At 36.1% G+C, this 20,383-nt stretch overlaps 2 protein-coding genes across 12 annotated transcripts in view; both read left to right on the top strand.

Moving 5' to 3' along the window:
• The window catches only part of CHD9 (chromodomain helicase DNA binding protein 9), a 177,877-nt gene extending 162,168 nt beyond the window's left edge, over positions 1-15,709 (top strand). For 10 of the 11 annotated variants that reach the window (XM_019732338.3, XM_074314879.2, XM_074314877.2 and 7 more), the window contains 4 exons: positions 207-428; positions 3,663-3,791; positions 6,435-6,539; positions 8,339-11,850. In XM_019732338.3, coding sequence (XP_019587897.3) covers positions 207-428; positions 3,663-3,791; positions 6,435-6,539; positions 8,339-9,214 — 1,332 coding nt within the window. In that variant the 3' untranslated portion in view covers positions 9,215-11,850. Of the gene's footprint in view, positions 1-206; positions 429-3,662; positions 3,792-6,434; positions 6,540-8,338; positions 11,851-12,301 lie in introns of those variants that run through there. The other variant, XM_074314881.2, reaches the window with a different exon arrangement.
• Positions 15,710-18,994: 3,285 nt separating this feature from the next.
• The window catches only part of RBL2 (RB transcriptional corepressor like 2), a 44,244-nt gene continuing 42,855 nt past the window's right edge, over positions 18,995-20,383 (top strand). Inside the window, exon 1 of the mRNA XM_019732348.3 lies at positions 18,995-19,340. Within this exon, the coding sequence (XP_019587907.1) occupies positions 19,101-19,340 (240 nt within the window). The 5' untranslated portion in view covers positions 18,995-19,100. The remainder of the gene's footprint in view (positions 19,341-20,383) is intronic.

Here is a 20,383-nt window from a genome sequence, read left to right as displayed (position 1 = left end):
AAATTAGAAGTATACTATATAGTTTTAGATTGTATCTCAGTAAATTCAACATTGGCCAAGCTTCATGGAAATCTTAAATTTGAAAGATTTAGTAGACTTCTGAACAACTTATTTTTTGATTCCTCTTCAAAAAGAATTCCTTCATTGGAACAAAATTAGAATACTAAATCATGGAAGTAAAATTTTCATTTTGTGTTTTTCTACAGGTTACTTTGGGCTTACCCACCTCACAGATTTCTACAGGGATAAATCCAGCACTGTCCTATCCTCAACCTCAAGGAATTCCTGATACGGAAAGTCCAGTTCCAGTTATTCATCTTAAAGATGGGACAAGACTTGCAGGCGATGATGCACCGAAAAGAAAGGATTTGGAAAAATGGCTTAAGGAGCACCCAGGCTATGTGGAAGATTTAGGAGCTTTTATTCCTGTAGGTGATACCTTACAAATCTTGGTATATTTTATTTCTATGATTTATCAAACGTATAATGATGAAACATAAATTCTACCCACTTATATTAAATATGTGTTCTGCTCAAAATTTAGGAAAATGAGCAGAAAAAGAAAAAATAAATACCCACCTTTCCCATGATACAATACAGTACCATTTTCAGTTTTTCCATTCTGCATTCAACAAGTATTTACCAATAAAAATCACCTTTGATATACAGAGTACTATGTTATACCCAATGCAGGTTGTAAATGTATAAAAAAACTTCAATCCTATCCCTCAAGGAGATTATTGTAAAATAATAATGTCATAGTAAACTTATATGGAGACTTTACTGTGTGCCTGGCATTATACTTAGCACTTACTTACGAGATAACATGTATTAAGTCATCTAATACTCCCAACAACTTTATCAGAATGGCATTGTCACAACTATTTCATAGATAAAGAAATGGAAAATACTGAAATTTTTAATTAAATAGTTCCATGCCACACAGCGAATAAGTCTTAAACCCAGTGTCCAAACCCCTATTCTTAAGCTCTTCTTAAAGTTACAAGAATATAGTTTCTGTGCCTCTTCAGATACACAATGAATTACGTTAATCGAAGATGAGAATCATTGTATTTCATCTGCATTTTCTTTATGCTCTGAAATACTACTCACTATCTTAAGGGTATTTAGCTTTCTCAGTCACAGAAATCTATTCATTTCACAATACTTCATTATCAGATGCTGATATACCAAATTTTGTGTCCATCTTCCTTGACATTTCTGTGTATTTTATAAGGTAAAAGAATAAAATATGTCCTCTATAGAATGAATTTACCATGCTGTTCCATCTGCCTCCATTATGAAAATTAAATGGATAGCACAATGCAGCTGTCCACACCCTGTGAGCTTCTCAGGGACTATGTCCTGTTCATCTTTATATCCCCAGCACTTTGCTCATAATTCATGATTCATAGAATAGTATCTAGCTGCCTGTAAGTATTTATTGAATCAATGATTAAAACACAAAAATTGAAGACTAAAAAGTGCTATATAAAGGTAAAGTGATTCTTAATTAATAACAAAAAAAATTAATTACTTTGATAATTTTTCATGAAAAGGAAACACAAAGCTCCAGTCCCTAGAGTAATGGGACTATATCTTTAATAAGTATTTTAATATATTTGTATCTGTAATATATTTAGTTCACTATTTTCACAGCTGTTATTGTCCCCAGCAAATAACCTAGTAGTCTGAAACAGTGACCCTCAGACTTAGCTTTTGAATACTTGTCACATACCTAGTTTTCTCAAAGGGTGCCACAAATTCTTAAACTTTTATTTAATTCCTTTTGATTAAAACAAAACAAAACAAATAAAGCTCTCATAATTCAGAGAGGGGGATTTTTCACAAATCTGATAATAAAATGAATATAGCAACTCTAAAAATAACGAGAATTTTTAGTTCAATGCTGTAACTTAACATATTAGAAAATACTAGGCTGGTTTAAAAGTAATTGTGGTTTTTGCAATTTTTAACCTTTTAAACCATACTTTTGCATCAATATAATAATATTCATTTATTCAGTCAGTAAATTTGTATTTAGTACTGTGTGCTACTTGCTATTTTAAGGGATTGAGGATAAAACAATGAACAATAGTCTTTAAAGGATTTTCATTCCTTTCTCTTATCACTGCAAAGGAATCTTTATTAATTTTTTAACATAACCATTTAGCATTTTCACTGCAAATAAACCTTCTATCGTGTTTTCTATAACTTTATTATTAATATTTTAAAACATTTTTAAAAGCATTTGCAGTAAAGAATATGAAATAATAATTAATTTCCCAAGGATACATTAATAATTTCCTCACACTCTATTGTGGTATATACCTATAACTAGATAATTATAACATGGTATATATACTATAACAGAGGTATGTGTAAAGTGCCATGGAGGCAGATAAAAGAAGAATTAATCTGCCTAGGCAGAGTAAAGTATCCGGAGAAAGATAGAAGGAAAATAGAGCTGACATGACTAGTGAGTTATGACAGAATCAGGAGGCATTAGACCACGTTATCACCAGAATAGGATATTCTAGGCATTATAAAACAATATGAAGAGAGTTTTAAAAGGATAGGATTGTAAGGCATAGTCATAAAACAATGACTGGTCTGATTTTCCAAGTTGTGTGAGGGAATGTGTCGGTTAATAGTTACTGGATAGAAAAGGTTGAATTAGGTCCTGGCTGTCATGGGACTGGCTGGTCTGCCATGCTGAAGAGTTAGAGCATTCGTCTCTTGGAATGTTCTTATTGGTTGGAAATAACTACAAACCTCAAGTGCTGCTTTGTTAACAGCTGTAGACATAAAAAGCATGGTTTGATGGAAAGAGTTTTTATTGCCAGATATAGCTACTTGCTGGCTGCATGACCTTGAGGAAGATCATTTCTCCGAGCCTGGATTCCATTTATAAAGTAAGAATAACATCTTTGAGTATTGTGTGGATTACGTGAGAAGATGTAAGAAAGTCTATCAGTCAGATGAAGGAAATGAAAGCCTCTAGCACACGTATAAACTGTATCAGAGCCCAGAGAATTTTACCTGAAGTTTCAGGTAAAATTTATCAGAAGTAGAGAACTGTCCAATTTAGTGGAAGCTACTCCAGCATTCTTGGTTGCTCCTTCAAGTAGTACTCTAGCAATACCATTGTCTTTGAGGGCGATTAAAGAAGGAACTAGCAGTGTCCGCATTTCCGGTGCCTACTTTTATACAGAATGAAAATGTGATCATTATGGTGGCCTTCAATTATGTTTAAATTTATAATATGAGGAAAAGATTCATGGGATCAAATATCTGGAGAACTGACTCTGGGTGGTGAACACACAATGTGATATATAGATGATGTATTACAGAATCGTATGCTTGAAACCTATGTAATTTTACTAATCATTGTCACCCCAATAAATTTTAATTTAAAAAAAAAAGAGAAAAGATTAATAGCTTTTAAAGTCTTATTTAATCTTTTTGTTAATTATAAAAATATTTAAAGTTTAAATGTTTTTTGAAGTTTAACAATTATATATATATAAGCTATATAAGATTTTTAAATATATAATGTGATATATATCTTCAGTATTATAGGATTAAATTACTTTAATCAGTTCATTTGCATTATTTGCACAAGTGAAGATTTTAAAACTATTTTTGTCTGTTTATTTTAGAGAATGCAGCTCCACGAAGGGAGGCCCAAACAAAAAAGGCATCGTTGCAGAAACCCCAATAAGCTAGATGTTAACAGTCTCACTGGAGAAGAACGTGTTCAGTTGATTAATAGAAGAAATGCCAGAAAGGTATTCATATGTTTGTTGTCCTTTTATGTTGATTGAATATTTAAGAGATTGCTAGAATATTATTCTTTATGCAGTAATTTCTCACAGACCTGGAAATGGGTTAAACCTAGAGATTTATGGGAAAAGATACGGACTATAAATTTATGCAGTCTAATTTCAAATCCCATCTCATAAACCGTTGAATGAAATAAGAAGTCGCTTTACATAGCTGTGCCTAAGCGCTGCATAAGAGCACTACATCTCACACAATGGTTCTCAACAGGGTGGGCAGTTTTGTCCTCTAGGGCACATTTGGCAGTGTCTGGAGATATTTTTTGTATCCACAATTGAGGAGTAGGGAGGTGGGTGGTGCGCAGGGAAATGAGGCTGTTGGCACCTAGAGGGTAGAGACTAGGGATGCTGCTAAACTTCCTATAATACACAGGACGACCCTCAACAACAGGAGTGCGAAATGTGTAGAGTGGAAAGATTGAGAAACCCTGGTGAAAGGGCAACATTGTCACCATAGCCATCGTATATTCATATATTTATCACAGTAGTTTACTATTGGCTGGCCGTAAAGTGTCTTGTTCTATCTAAATCGGCACATTACGTAATTTTCTGATAGATGGAAATGAACTGTCTTAAACAACGGTACCTTATAGACTAATGGTACCCCTGTGCTTATCCTGCTTTATTGATTGATGCATGGTAAAAGCCAGATTTTTCCAAAGTATTTCTGGACCAAATGTGGTTCAACATTTATTTCCCCAAATTGTTTGCTTTATGTTTGGATTGGTATACGTCTCTTTTATCACCCAAAGTAAATTACAGGATGCTTACGGCACCTTTTTCTAAGTTTATAGCTTTGATATTTTTATTCTGTTTTTCATTCTGATAAGTAAGCAACAACATAGGTAAGAAATAAATACTGGCCTCAGAGTAAGAACAGCAAATTTCCCATTCAGTTCCTCCAGTCACAAGTTAAATTACCCTAAGAGCTCATGTTAATTCCCTAGTTCTCTTTTGCTGCTAGTATAAAAATACATAAAATTATTTGAATTTCTCAGAAAAGATACTGGAATTGGAAGAAAACTTTTAAAACTAAGTTCCTTTGATATGATTGTATACACCAACTCATTAAAATGAATACTAATTTTTCCTCCAATTTTGTAGAGATATCTTATTCAGCTATTGTTAGTATTTGAAGTGATGTCATAGAGGTATTAAGGGAAGAGCAAGGTGACAGTTTATAATGGTAGCACTTTATTTAATTTCGTGCTTAAATACTCTAAATTTTATTTTTAATGCGGTAACCTGATTAAAGGCCCTATTCATTTTCCTCAATTTTCAGAGTTTTTATTGTCCTGAGTCTTTAGAGTACAGGCTCAGGATTCATGTGTCACTAAGGAAAAGAATCTACCTGCTAAATCCCCCATAAGCCACCCAGAAGGCCTCCAGTTTAAATTGGAGCTTAATGAAGGGGATAATAAAAAGGAGAAGGGAGCAGAAACTACAGATACTAAGTAAAGACGATAGGAAATATTAAGAATACTTACAGGTGTTATAACTAGCTATATTAAGCCCTGTCTATATCCTATCAAGATATAGTATGTATTCATTCAAAGATGTGTGGAAGAAAGAATTACTCAAGAAATATCTTTAGACTCCAAGGGACCATTAAATTGGTAGGTCCAAATCATTTAAATTTAAGTCATTTAAATTTCAAAGTATTATTTTGTATCAATTTCATACTAATTATTATACATAGTTTTTGGTTTGTTTTTTTCAAATTTACTTATGATTAGTTGGTTATTTCACTTTTCACACACAAAGAATATGTACATTTTTATACTTTTAGGGTGTCAATTTATATAATAGATAAGAGCATGGGTGTTTGAGACCTTAGTTTGAAAGCTGACCCTAACACCATGTTTCCCCAAAAATAAGGCCTAGCCAAACAGTCAGCTCTAATGTGTCTTTTGGAGCAAAAATTAATATAAGACCCTATATTAGATTACATTAGATTAAATTAGATTATACCCAGTCTTATATCATACTATATAAGACCCGGTCTTATTTTACTATAATAAAATAAGACCGGGTCTTATATTAATTTTTGCTCCAAAAGACGCGTTAGAACTGATTGTCCGGCTAGGTCGTATTTTCAGGGAAAGATGGTATTAGCTAGCTTAAGGAAACTTATATAACTTCTCTGAGGCTTAATTCCTTCATTTGAAAAATAGAAATAATACTATCTCAAAAGGATGTAGTGAGAACTAAAATAAATTATAAAACTGAGGCTCAGAGAGATTTACTGATTTTTCTCAAGTTCATATAGCTGTTAAGTCTGACTCCAAAGTATATACGCTTAACTAGGCTATACTGCCTATTCAGCATAGTAAGTGCACAAAAATGGTAGTTTATTTTTACGGTTCTAGTTTCTCTACTTAAAACATTAACAATTTACATTACCACATGTTTATATAGTATTTTAATAGTCCTTATGGGACTATTAAATACAATATAATAAAGATTGTCAAAGGTGGTTCAAAGAATAAATGTTCTAAAGAAATAAACTGTTATAAACTGAATAAAAAGCAAGTTGTGTCTCCATATTTAATCGTGTTTTTACATGTCTAACAATTTGTTTTTTGTTTACAGGTTGGAGGTGCATTTGCTCCCCCTTTGAAAGATTTATGTAGATTCTTAAAAGAAAATTCAGAATACGGAGTTGCGCCTGAATGGGGAGATGTTGTTAAGCAGTCTGTGAGTATTTCATAAATACTAACTCAGATGTCATTCTAAAAATTAGATGTCCAATTAAATTTTAAGTTAAGAATCTACAAAATATTTCATGAACATGTGACAGTGCTTTTTAGTTCACAATTTTTATTTTGCAGAACATGTTACAAAGTTTTCAGATATTTGTTGAGTTTGAATGAGTAAATACTGATTTGTTTTTATTTTAACCTCTAAGATACTGTTTGAACAAATGCACAAAGAATAATCAATGATGTGGGGAAAGAAATACATAAAAGGATATTCATCTTAGTATAGTACTAGAAAATTGGGAAAATACTAATGGTCCGGGCATATGTTGGAAAACTATGCAACTGTTTTAAAAATTGTATCTTAAAAGAACATACTGTACACCTGAAATTAATATAAAATACTATTAAACGTCCAAAAATGAAAAAAGAGAAGAGCATCTAATGACACGGGAGAAAAAGTTCACAATATGTTAAATAGGATGGTAGTTAAGCTCTTGGAATAGCAAGGCCTAACCATGTGGTAAATGCTAAATAAATAATAGCTTGTTTCTACAGGTGTTCAAATGAAAAGGGCAGGCTATGCAACTGTGTTCAGTATGATTCTATTTTTTATTTTGGAAAGGGAGGTGGGGAGAATTGTAGAATTTATGTATATATACAAGTGAAAAATGGAAGCACACATCCTGAAAAGTTAGCAATGGTTATCTCTGAATGGTGAAATTACAGATGAATTCTTTATTTGCATTTTTTGTTGTCATGTTTCCTGCAGTGAACCCTAATCCTTTTGAAAAGAGAATAAATAAATTGATCGATTCAAAAGGAAATCTAAAAACAGTCCTATGAGAGTCTTTTAAACCACTGTCTAGAGCTGAACTGTCGCAAGTGACAGCCCCAGGCACACGTGGCTCTTGAGCTGGTCTGAATTAAGATGTGTTGTTGTAAGTGTAAAACACTATCTTGGGACTTTGAAGACTTAGTTTGGAAAAAATATAAAATCTGAGTAATTTTCATAGATGACATATTGAACTGGTAATGTTTTGCTTTTATTAACTAAAATTAAGGTCACCTATTTCTATTTTACCTTTTTTAATGTGGCTACTAGAAAACTTAATATTACATACGTGGCTTACATTATATTTCTATTGGACAATGCTGGTCTAGAGGTATTAAATTCCTACAACTTCTAGGAGTTTTGAGCCTGAGAAGATCTTAGGAGAATTGTAAGAAAGTAGCATAGATTGTTCTCCGTCGTCCTGGACTTGATGCTCCCAGTCTGCAGGTGCTACTGCTGTTCTGAGTCACGTAATTTCCCCGCCCTGTTGAGTATCTTTTTCAGCATGGCTGTATCCCATATTCCCAAAGTGATAGTCAAAAAATTCATACGAAGCATCTCAATCTTAATCTTTTACTTACTTCCTCTATCCTTTCCTTATTGTTCTTCCAGATTAGAACGGGGCATTTCTTTAGCATTCTAGACTATTTGGTCATGTGAAACATGTCAGGGTATGGGAGTAACCCTCATGAAAAATTTCATTTGTACCTTGTTTTCTAGAGCTAGTCTACAAATGTATGTCTCTATGGAGGAAGGCTAGAGGCCACTTAAAATAAGAAGTGGAAGAGCTGTTTCCAGTCACTACTTAAAATAATAGGAATTTAGGTTATCTCTCTCATAATTGATTGTTTTATCATACAGAATAAGTTTATAAATAATTACCTGTTTTGATAGCTTATTTGTGTCACAAGCTAATAGCTATTGATTTTAATATAGATATTATTAATGATTTTTTTCCTCAGGGATTTCTTCCAGAAAGTATGTATGAACGTATTCTCACTGGTCCTGTTGTGAGAGAAGAAGTAAGTAGGCGAGGGAGACGGCCTAAAAGCGGTATTGCGAAGGCCACAGCGGCAGCAGCGGCTGCAACTGCCAGCAGTGTTTCAGGCAGTCCTCTGTTAGCCAATGGATTACTTCCAGGTATGGATCTCACAACTCTTCAGGCCTTACAACAAAACCTACAAAACTTGCAGTCACTGCAAGTAACCGCAGGGTTGATGGGAATGCCTGCCAGCCTTTCTTCTGGAGGAGAAGCTAAAAACATGGCTGCCATGTTCCCCATGCTCCTGTCAGGAATGACTGGATTACCCAATCTGCTGGGCATGGGAGGACTCCTGACAAAGCCTGCAGAATCTGGAACAGAAAAAAAGGGAAATGACTCGAAGGAGCTGGAAGGAAAAAAAGAAAGGACAGAGAGCCAAAATTCAGAGAATGGTGGAGAAAACTCTGTATCAAGTTCTCCTTCAACATCCTCTACTGCTGCATTAAATACAGCTGCAGCTGCCAACTCGTTAGCTCTTAACCCACTGTTACTATCTAATATCATTTACCCAGGGATGCTTCTCACTCCAGGCCTTAATCTTCATATTCCAACTTTGTCCCAGTCCAATACTTTTGATGTACAGAAAAACAAAAACAGTGACTTAGGCTCATCTAAGTCTGTAGAGGTAAAGGAAGAAGATTCCAGAGTTAGAGATCAGGAAGACAAAGGGGGTACCGAACCAAGTCCTCTCAATGAAAACAGCACAGATGAGGGTTCAGAGAAAGCCGATGCTTCGTCCGGATCTGACAGTACATCGTCGTCATCCGAGGATTCAGATTCTAGTAACGAAGACTGATCCCCAGACTACACTTAAATTATGAACTGATTTGGGATTTTTTTTCTTTAATTATTAATTGTAAATACCCCAGTGTGGAGTGCATCAATAACTTACTGACCGAACATTTCAGTTATTTGTTTAGAAGTGCAAACTGCTTTCAGAGACTTTTTGCATGTAAAATTTCTTAAGATTCATAAGTTTCTGAACTCGTATGTACTATCAAATACATAAAGGTGTAAAATTACAACAAAAGGCATTATAATTTTGTTGGGGGTTAATTTTATGGAAATTATGCTCAGTAAGAGTTGTATATTTAATATATTTGCAGTGAACACAGAATCCTTTATGCATATTACTGATTTAATTTGAATATAGTTTTACAGCCTCCTTGACACCTATAATTTACAGAACAAAACTCAGCAATAATTTGGGCAGCTAATGAATGTCATGAAAGCTGTAGAATCTACATCACCATCCATTGTTTTAATTACATGAAAATGCTCTAGTGTTGTGATGCACTGCTGATGTTTCCAATTCAGGTACAAGTATGTTTTAAAGAAGAAATAAGTTTCCCAATCAGCCAATTTAACTGGCTACCTGTTACCTCAGCTGAGTTAGTTTAGGAAGTTTACATTCGTTTCTAATTCTATACTTGTTTTCAGGGGTTTTTTAAACACATCCTATATATCATGTCAATCTGGCAAGAAATATGACTTGCTTTTTGCTGAGCTTAACTCTGATATCAGTAAAATTCAGTCATAAAATAATCCTGTGTCATGTAACTTTGGCACCCTCTAGACATACTTAGTTGTAACTTTTCAAAGTTTGGCCTCCTATTAGAAATAATTATGTCTCAGATGAGTAATGTCTGTTTCCAGGGTTCAGAAAGGGCAAACTCATGAAATGCCACTGAAAGAACTTTCAACACAGCATACTTCATGTAAAAAAATTGTTTGTTTGCTTTATTTGTGTAGATTTCTATTTGTGTTTTATGTCATGGTAATATTACAAACTTAACAGACAATAGTGGTAAAGTAATATGCAAATAGTCTACATTCACCTTGAGTTTCTTTTAGGTGTAAGCAGACTAAATGTTGCCCAGAATCAGTGTTGGGTTATCAGTTTATATTAAATATACTGAGTTGCCCATTTTGAAAATGCACTTTGAATAATCTCAAAAAAAAAAAAAGAAAGAAAATACAAGTTATACCTGTAAACCACAAAATGAAGCCCAAGGCTTCTGATCAATTTCTTAGAACCCTTTACCATGTAAAATTTGTCTGATACTTGATTTGTGATACAGTATCTCCTGCTAAAGCTGCTATTATTCTGACAAGGTAGAGGTCCAGGTTCACCTTCATACACATTTAAAACAATTAGAATTTCATTGAGTGTAAAATACCATTTATATCCTAAGGAGAGGTAAATGTTAGCATTCTTCCGGTACTTGAATAAGTCAGTGATAAAGTTTGCAAGGGGATAAATTTAGGGAACAAAATACCCCACTTCTCTTCTACAGAAAAAAATAACTTTAAGTATGTTTTGATGATAGAACTTGTTGCTTTGTCATGAATTAAGCAATTATATTGGATTTTCCAAGACATTTACCAGTAAATTGTTTCTGTATGTAAAATAACTAACCCCTTATTAAAGAGAGACAGTGTTATATGCATTTACAAAATTATATAAGTTTTAATGGGATGGTATTGATTTTTGTATTTTTCCCAAAATAGTACTTTGATAGTCCTTTATGCAGTCTTAGCAATAGTCATAATACCCATCCAGGAGAAGTGGGTAGTAATTCTTCATAATGAAAGTGATATATTACATACTTAGTATCTTCCCTTTGCAGTATTGCACTTTTGTTTAACTAGAATACACCTATGAGATAGCCAAAGTTTTTCAAACACAGTGAACTTAGGTTGCCGGTGGAGTATTTCAACACCATCCATATTTCCCTTCCCTCACTCTTCTTCTACCCACATGATCTTTATTCCTTTCTTTCCCCAATTAAAAAAAAAAAAAGGAAAAAAAGCCCTAGATCTTATCACTAAAATCTAATTTATATCAAATTTATGAGATAAAGTATTTTCCTAATTATGCTCAAATGAATTTGGTTAACATCTTAGTGATTCTCTTTCTATGTAATAAGGCAATTGCAGTTTTCAAAATATTAAGGCTAATATTAACTTTAAATATTCTCTTGGGTTTTAAGACATTTCTATTTATTATTGATTGGGGGAAAGTTGTCCAGCTATCAGGTTAAAATAAACCATGCAAATATGGTTGTGTAAAGTTAAGGGTTATAAGGAAAAAAACAGTAGAATTACATAATACTAAAGTTGCAGTGAAAGGATATCCAAGTATGTGTTGGTAGTTACTAAAAGAATTATAGCTGTTATTGCCTTGTATTTATAGCCCTTGTTTCAGGTTTCATGATTCAAGTCTTAGTCCAATTTTCCTTTTGGACATTTGCAATATTTACCAGTTGTGTTTTGTGTAGTCTGAATTTGCTTTCTGTAGTTGAGCAAACGTCTTAAAAAGTCATTTGTAATTTATTAAATTACTTTCTATGATGTTCTATAGAGCAAATGGAAGTTTAATTATTTTTTATTAAACATATTCTTTGACTACCCATGATGTCAGCCTCTGTACATGACAATACTTCTTTTTTTATTTAGTTTTATATATAAAATTTATCTTATCTCAGTTATGAAAGACAGTCATAAATCTTAAAAAGGAAAGTATACTTTGGAAGAATTTTTAAATGACAGAAGTTGGCAATAATTATATCCACAATATTATTATTTTCTTAAGCTTTCTTCCCCTAGACCTTTAAAGGAAATCCAGAAAGCCTCAGATATACCTAACCTCTTAAAGGAGTCCATTTGGGAAACTAATCATTTTTTTCCTCGGGCTTAAAGAATCTCAATTCATTGCCATTGTCGGTAGTGTTTTTTGTAAACATGAAAAAAATTTGTTTTCCCTCTAATTACAAAAGTAAAACAGTGGAGTCTTATCATACACTCATTTAACTTGAACACATTCAACTATATACTTTTATGCTTAGCAAACCTTTTTTTTTTCTTTTTTCATACAATGTAGCATGTAAACACAAGCCAACTGCTTCATCTAGTGCTTACCCAGAAGAACAGTAATCTACACCAATGCTGGAGGAAGAATTGGAAATGTTGGATGTTTTTGAAAGAAGATGCACTGTGTATTCAATTATATAGTCTGTATTTTGTGAGCTGTAGGAAGGAGTGATGTTTGACTACAGATAATCTTCACCCTCCACAATAAATTTAGAACTTAATCCCTACATAAATGTAACTCCACTACATAAACTATTTACTTTTAAGTGCAGAAAAACAAAAAATATTTAAATCATTCATAAACCCACCCTGAGATATTGTTGGTATAGATTTCCAATCTTTTTATGTTATATACTTGCAGTGGGTTGATTAGTGTCCTATAAAAATTCGTGTCCACCAACAACCTCAGCATGTAACCTTATTTGGAAATAGGGTCTTGACAGATGTAATTAGTTAAGATGCTATCACACTAGATTAGGGTGGGTCCTAAATCCAATGACTGGTGTCCTCATAAGAAGAGGAGAGGACACAGAGACACCGGGAAGTTCATGAGACACCTGGCAGAGATGGGAGCGATGCAGCTGCAAGCCCAAGAACACCAAGAGTTGCCAGCAACAACCAGATGCTAGAAGAGAGGTGTGGAGCAGATTCTCTCAGAGCCTCCAGAAGGAACCACCCTTGCCAACACCTTGAGTTTGGACTTTACTCCTCCAGAACTGTGAGAGAATAAATTCCTGTTGTCTTAAGCCACCCGGTTTGCAGTATTGTGTTATGGTAGCCCTAGGAAACTAATACACTTTTATAGTAAACCATTATATGGAGCATAGTATTTACTGTTCTGCCCTTGATATACTGACCTGCAATGTGATTTTTAATACATAGTATTGGCTCATACAGATATAAGTTATTTAACCATGTACTTAAATACAGACATTTGGGTTTATATGTGAATTAATTTTTTTGCATCTATCCCTAATGATTTCCTTAACCTGTAGAAGTGAAAATACTTCCTCTGTTTTTAAGGATTTTGATTTTGTTGCCAAGTTTATAATGATGCCATTAGTAGCAATTTATACTACCCTCAGCAGCATATTTTTGTGAATGCTCATTTACCCCCAATCCTTACCAATACTGTGTATTGTCTTTTGAAATAATCTTTGCCAAATTGATAGGCAAAAATAACATCTTGATGAATTTTTAGATTCTTTTTCTTAGAACAAACAAGACATGCATATTACATGCAGAACATCTGGGGGTGGGAAAGCACAAAGTAAACAAAAACCCCAAGAATGCTGACCACTCAGATAATTGTTAACTTTCAGGTTTTCTTTGCATATACATATATATTTTAATAAGAATGGAGTTATACTGTACGTAACCATTTTGTAACCTTTTTCTCACTTACTATATAATAATTTTTTCATGTCATTAAAGAATCTTCCAAAACATTTTTAAGGACTTTCTTGTTCTAATATACAGATGCAGTATAATTTATTTAATACCCAATTATTGAGCCCTACACACACACACACACATACACACGCACGCACATGGTGAAGGTCTCTTATGATACACTCCTATAGCTCCCTGAATTTTTTTTTATAATATATTTACACCTGATAATTACTTGTTCTAGATCTGTTTTACCCAGGAGATCACATGCTTTGTAATGGCAGAGACTGTGGTTGTCTCATTCACTGCTATATCAATGATTGGCAAAGTACTTGACATATAAAAGACGTTGACTAAACATTTGTTGAATATTTGAATGGACGAGGGCTTGGATCTCTGGCTGAATGAATGAATGAGTGAATGAGTAATCAGACCTAAGAACCAAACTCTTAATAACCAATATTAATTTTTTTTATTGAGATGTAATTGACAAATAACACTGTATTAGTTTTAAGTGTATGACATGATTTGATATATGTGTATGTTGTGACATGATTACACTGTAAGTTTAGTTAATATCCATCACCACACAGAGCTACAAAATTTTGTTCTTGTGATGAGAACTTTTAAGATCTACTCTCAGCAACTTCCAAGTATACAATACAGTATTGTTAACTGTGGTCACCATGCTGTGCATTAATCACCAGGACTGACTTATCTTAGAAGTTGGGAAGTTTGTACCTTTTGACCACCTTCACCCATTTCGCCCAACTCCCATTCCCCAGCAACGACCAGTCTGTTCTCTATGAATTTGGTTTTTGTTTTGTTTTTTATTTCAGATTCCACATGTATGTGAGATCATACAGTATTTGTCTTTCTCTGAATTATTTCACTTGCCATAATGCACTCAAGGTCCATCCATGTTGTCACAAATGGCAGGATTTCCATCTTTACTGTGGCTGAAAAAATATATATATACCCACATACCACATTTTCTTTATCCATTCATCTATTGATGAATACTTTGTTTCCATGTCTTGGCTATTGTAAATAATGCTGCCATGAACATAGGGGTGCAAACATCTTTTCAAGATAGTGATTGTGTTTCCCAGGATAAATACCCAGAAGTGGTTTTGCTGGATCATATGGTAGGTCTATTTTTAATTTTTTGAGGAATCTCCATACTGTTTTCCATAGTGGCTGCACCAATTTACATCCTACTAAGAGTGCACAAGTGTTTTCCTTTCTCCACATCCTCACCAACACTTGTTATCTCTTGTATTTTTTGTAAGAGCCATTCTAACAGGTGTGAGGTGATACGTCACTGTAGTTTTGATTTGCATTTTCTTGATGATTAATAATGTTGAGCACCTTTTCATTTATATGTTGGCCATAGTATGTCTTCTTTGGAAAATCTATTCAGAATGCACATTTTACAATCTGGTTGTTTTGCTTAATTTTGTTCTATTGAGTTGTGTGAATTTTTTGTATATTTTGTATATTAACCCCTTATCAGATACATGATTTGCAAATATTTTCTCCCATGCTGTAGGTTGCCTTTTCATTTTGTTGATGGTTTTCTTTGCTGTACAGAAATTTTTTAGTTTGATATAGTCCGAGTTGTTCATTTTAGCTTTTGTTACCTTTGCTTTTGGTGTGAAATCCAAAAATTAATTGCCAAGACTGATGTCAAGGAGCTTACCACCTATGCTCTGGGACTTGTATGGTTTCAGGTCTTGATGTTCAAGTTTTTAATCCATTTTGAGTTGATTTTTGTGTATTGTGTACGATAAGGGTCCAGCTTCATTCTTTTGCATGTGGCTGTCCAGTTTTCCCAACACCATTTATGGAAGACTGTCCTTTCCCCATTGTATATTCTTGACTTCTTTCTTGTAAATTAATTGGTCATATGTGTGTGGGTTTATGTCCTCTCTATTATGTTGCAGTGATCTATTTGTCTTGTTTTTATGCCAATACCACACTGTTTTGATTATTATAGCTTTGTAATATAGTTTGAAACCAGGAAGTGTGATGGCTCCAGCTTTGTTCTTTCTCAAGATTGCTTTGGCTATTCAGGGTCTTTTGTGGTCAATATTGATTTCTTGAAACTCAATCCTTAATGTCCATGCCCTCCATTCCAAGCAAGGCCCTCACTCACAGCCTATGGGGCCTTAAGTTGACACACATTTCCCACCACCGCAGATACTTAGTTTGCAAGTACCCCTAAAAAGAAGGGAGAAAAGGGGTTACCAACAGGTCATATGGTGACCCCAGTGTAAAGAAACATTTTATAGCCTGAATGCAAGAAGGCAAAGAAAATGGACAAAAATGTTTTAAAATGCAGCAATAAAAAGCAGCTGAGAGTGTGTAGCCCAATATCTACTCTCATAGGCCATAATTGTTTATGACAGAAAAGGCTCTAAGGGCATGTTGTTTTTATTCCAGAGTACCAAGGCTTCCCTGTGTGTTAAATATAGCTAATTGTTTGTAGTTTATACTGTGGATTGAATTTTTAGCACAACAGATTCTCATTCAAAATAAGCAGAGCTGGAAGGAGGGGTAGACCTGCGGGGCTCATAGTGTCAGGCCATATTGGACAAGAATAGCTGAGTGGAACTAATCGCAAAATGCCGGTTAACTCAGGTCTCAACAGGAGACTTAATATACCAGGTAAAATGTAAATTGGCCTCAGCCCTGCTTGGGTAGATAGCATCCTCAAATGGAAATTCAAAACAAATGAGCAGTTTTTGCTAGTAGCAACACACGTAAAAATATATTTATGGGAGACCCATATAGTATTGCAAACTCAGTTGAAGCCACATTCTCAATAATAGCCATTTGATAACTCAGTATGGAAGGAATTTAACACTGCCTAATGATCACAGGGAAATAAATTTCAATTTCAATGTGGCTGGGAATGCAAGATGATAGACCCACTTTCAAAGAAATTTGGCAGTGTCTTATAAAGTTCAACATTTACCACACAACCAGCAATGCCAATCCGTCTTAGCCTCTCTGCGTGCCCATGGTGGCCCTTTCTCAGTCCCTGAGTGTGGCCTTCTAAGGCCACCAATCCTATTGGATTAGAGCCCCACACTTACGACTTCATTTAACTTTAGTTACCTACTAAAAGTCCTATCGCTGAATGCAGTCACACTGGGGGGTAGGTTTTAACATGAATTTTGGAGGGACACACATTGGGCCCATAGCACACTCCTAGGTATTTACCCAAGAGTAATGAAACTCTGTCATGAAAGCATGCACATGAATGTTAAAAGAACTTTTCTCATAATCACCAAAAACTGGGAACAACCCAGATGTTTTCAACAATCTTTTGGGGCTTTTAAAAAAGAAAATTCAATAATTACTTAAAGGCTCAAATAAAATTTAAACTTAGGAAAGAACTAGAAATTAGGAGCGACACCAACAATGAACTTTGTCAGAAAGGCCGTTGCTGTTATCCTTATTTTTTAGATAAAAACACCAACCGTTTAATGGATAAGTGTTGGGACATTCATATAAATATGATTTGCCAACAGAAAGGAACAACTGACACATGCAACTTGGATGGATCTGAAAGGCATTATGCCAAGTTGAAAAAAGCTAGAATCAAAGGCTACATAGTGTATGGTTACATTGTATGACATTTTGGAAAAGAGGGAAAACTATGGGGACAGAAAAGTGATCAGGGGTTGCCTGGGGACGTGTGAGGAGGGTTTACTACAAAGGGGCACTAGGAAAATTTTCGGGTGATGGAAATGTTCTATATCTTGATTGACTATATTAATTTTGACTATTGGTCAAAATTCATAGAACTGGACACTTAAAAGAGTGAATTTTATCATATGCAAATGAATATCAATGAGTTTTACAAAAGAACAAACAAGGATACTTTGTACATACATTTTTGATGAAAGGAAATATGAAAGATCAAGAAAGGACTTTCCAGGACAAAAGACTAGGATACAATTTTGTTGGGATAGAACAGGAGTGTGAGGTAAAGGAGAAAAAGGAATGATATCAAATTGCTCATTGTTAAACGAAAGTTTTGTAAATGTACTTTTTAAATGGATTATAGTGTCAAAGTGCTATGACATTTAGAGTCCATTGGCTTGAAAAATACTGATAGCGACAAGCAAAGAATATTTTAATAAAACATATTTGGTGGTTTATGACTAATTTTACTTCAATTACATTAATTACATTAAATTTTACTAAAAAGGGTAGAGTGTTACCTCAATAAAGAATTTAAATTTTACTTCTAGTAAAATGTTGATGATGGTATCCAAAATAAGCAATATATCATTCTTTAAAAGTTTAGTATCCCCAGCCCAAATATAAGGGAAGGAGCAGAATTTCTTATCAACGTATTTACAAACACTTATAAAGCAGTTGTGTCCGACCTCTGTTCTTGCCCTTGATCATCTTAACTCAGCACTGAGAAAACAAATCCAACTCTAATTACGTGAATTTCAAGGCAGGGTATACAAATAGGGTTTCATCGTCTCAAAATTGTTCGGGAGGCGTCTGTTAGCTTTCCTTAGTTCCTTCTCTCCGACCTCCACGTTTCCTCCTGCTCTTCTCTCCTGCTCCTATTAAAACTTCCCTAAACTGCTTTTGTCCCAGTATTTCTTTTCCTCGGTTTACGTAGTGTCTCACTGAGCAATGCCTTACGGCTTATCAAGCATGAAAATGTTTTATAATATGCCCATTTATAAATCATAGAGGATTGGCAATAAAGTGATTCAAGTCTATAGATATGAAAAGAAAGCAAACCAAAAATAAAGGAATAAAGTGAAGCCAACTGGGTGATTGAGGACAGGACACTCAATGTCACAGTGAACGTATATTGGCCCTATTGGGGGAGGGCTTTTAAAAAAGAAAATCCAATGATTACTTAAAGGCTCAAATAAAATTTAAACTTAGGAAAGAACTAGAAATTAGGAGCGACACCGACAATGAACTTTGCCAGAAAGGCCCTTGCTATTATCCTTATGTTTTAGATAAAAACACCAAGGTGATGAGTATTCTTTCTGGGGACAGCTTGGATATTAAACCTTCACATGTCAATTAACGTTTCTTGGACGTTTTCTCTTCAGTAGAGTCCTGCTGAATGGTCTCAGGATGGGGAGGTACTTAAAATGTAGAGAAGCCGCTTTTATTTCATCCCAAAGGATACTACGAAAGCAGATTTTTTTTTGGGGGTGGTGGTGATATTTGACCCCCTTGGCTCTCCGGCCCGGACTACATTTCCCAGCAGGCCATGCTCAGGACTACGGGTGCCTACGTGAAGTCAAGCGCCGTGAGCGGCGGCGCAGTAGCCGTATAAGCGGCCGACGGGCGGGCGCTTCGCGGTTTGAATGGCTACGGGCCCGGGCCCTCAGCTCACCTGAGGATCGGCCGCCCAGCGGTGCGCTATGCCATCGGGAGGCGACCAGTCGCCGCCGCCGCCGCCACCCCCTCCGGCGGCGGGAGCCTCGGAAGAGGAGGAGGACGACGACGGCGATGCTGAAGACGCCGCGCAGCCGGCCCGGTCGCCGACTCCTCAGACCCAGCAGCGGTTCCACGAGCTGTGCAGCCGCCTCAACATGGACGAGGCGGCGCGGGCCGAGGCCTGGGACAGCTACCGGAGCATGAGCGAGAGCTACACGCTGGAGGTGAGCCCCGGGGAGGAGGCGAGGGGCTTTCCGGGCCTAGTCGCCGCGAGCACGGGGCCCCTTCTTACCCCTGGTCGGGCTCCCCGCCGGGACTCCCCGGCAGGTCCCTGGTCTCCGGGTCTCCAAACTGGAGACGGATGGGAATCCTCCCTGTGCACCTCAGTCGTGGAAACCTGGCGATGGAAAGGCTCTTGATGCTCCCAAAGGTGAACCCCGCCTTGCTGTTCTTCCCTTTCGGGTTGCGAATGGGGACCACCTCTCGCCCTAACGTAGCAACCGCGAGGCCGAGGTCGGGGTTACAAAAGGACAACTACCTGGTCGGCAGAATGAACAGGTGCCCTTGTCAAGCCCGGTGGGAGAAGGGACGGACGCTGTCGGTGTTCGCACCGAGATTAACCCTCAGGGTTTCTAGCCTCCTCCTCCTGTTCCTTTCCTCCTGCACCGCATCGCCCTAGTCCTGGCGCTGCATCTGTCTGAGTAAACGCGTTACGTTCCCGGCTGTGTTCGCGTGTGTGTAAACGGGAGAAACCTCCGGGGCCAAGGCAACGGGCTTTCTGCCTCCCTGGATGTAGCCACACGCCCCCATTTGTCACTAGGAAATCAGGACGGCGACGACCTGGAGCGCCTTTGGGTCCCCCAGACATTGCACAGGACTCTGGTAGTCGCTGTGATGCAGGCATGTTATGGCCCTTTCTTCAGACGGGGCTCGCAGATGAGAAAAATGGGCTTTCTAGCCAGTGAGACTCAGCTGTGTAGGCACCGCCCCTTTATGGGCCAATGAGAAGCGACACGGAAGTCGGGATTGTTTATCAGCTGTTTCACTGCTTGTGTGCGGAGCGTTTACACCGGAAGCCACATGCTTCTCCTAGATTGTTTTACGGGTTGTGGGAAGAGTAGGGCAAATAGGCTCAGAATGGGAAGGCCTAATCAAGGTATTTAGAATAGGGTATTTCTGCCTTTGTGTCACTAAGGTTATTTTTATTTATTTTTGCCTTAATAGCATTTTCATTCATTTCCTTCTCCCTATTGTTATATCTACAGAA

This window comes from Rhinolophus sinicus, chromosome 8, assembly GCF_057876585.1.
Source record: "Rhinolophus sinicus isolate RSI-liver-muscle chromosome 8, RSI-T2T, whole genome shotgun sequence".
NCBI classification, from domain to species: Eukaryota; Metazoa; Chordata; class Mammalia; order Chiroptera; family Rhinolophidae; genus Rhinolophus; species Rhinolophus sinicus.
Note: the sequence above shows the minus strand (reverse complement) of the source record. Positions and strands in the feature narration are given on the sequence as shown.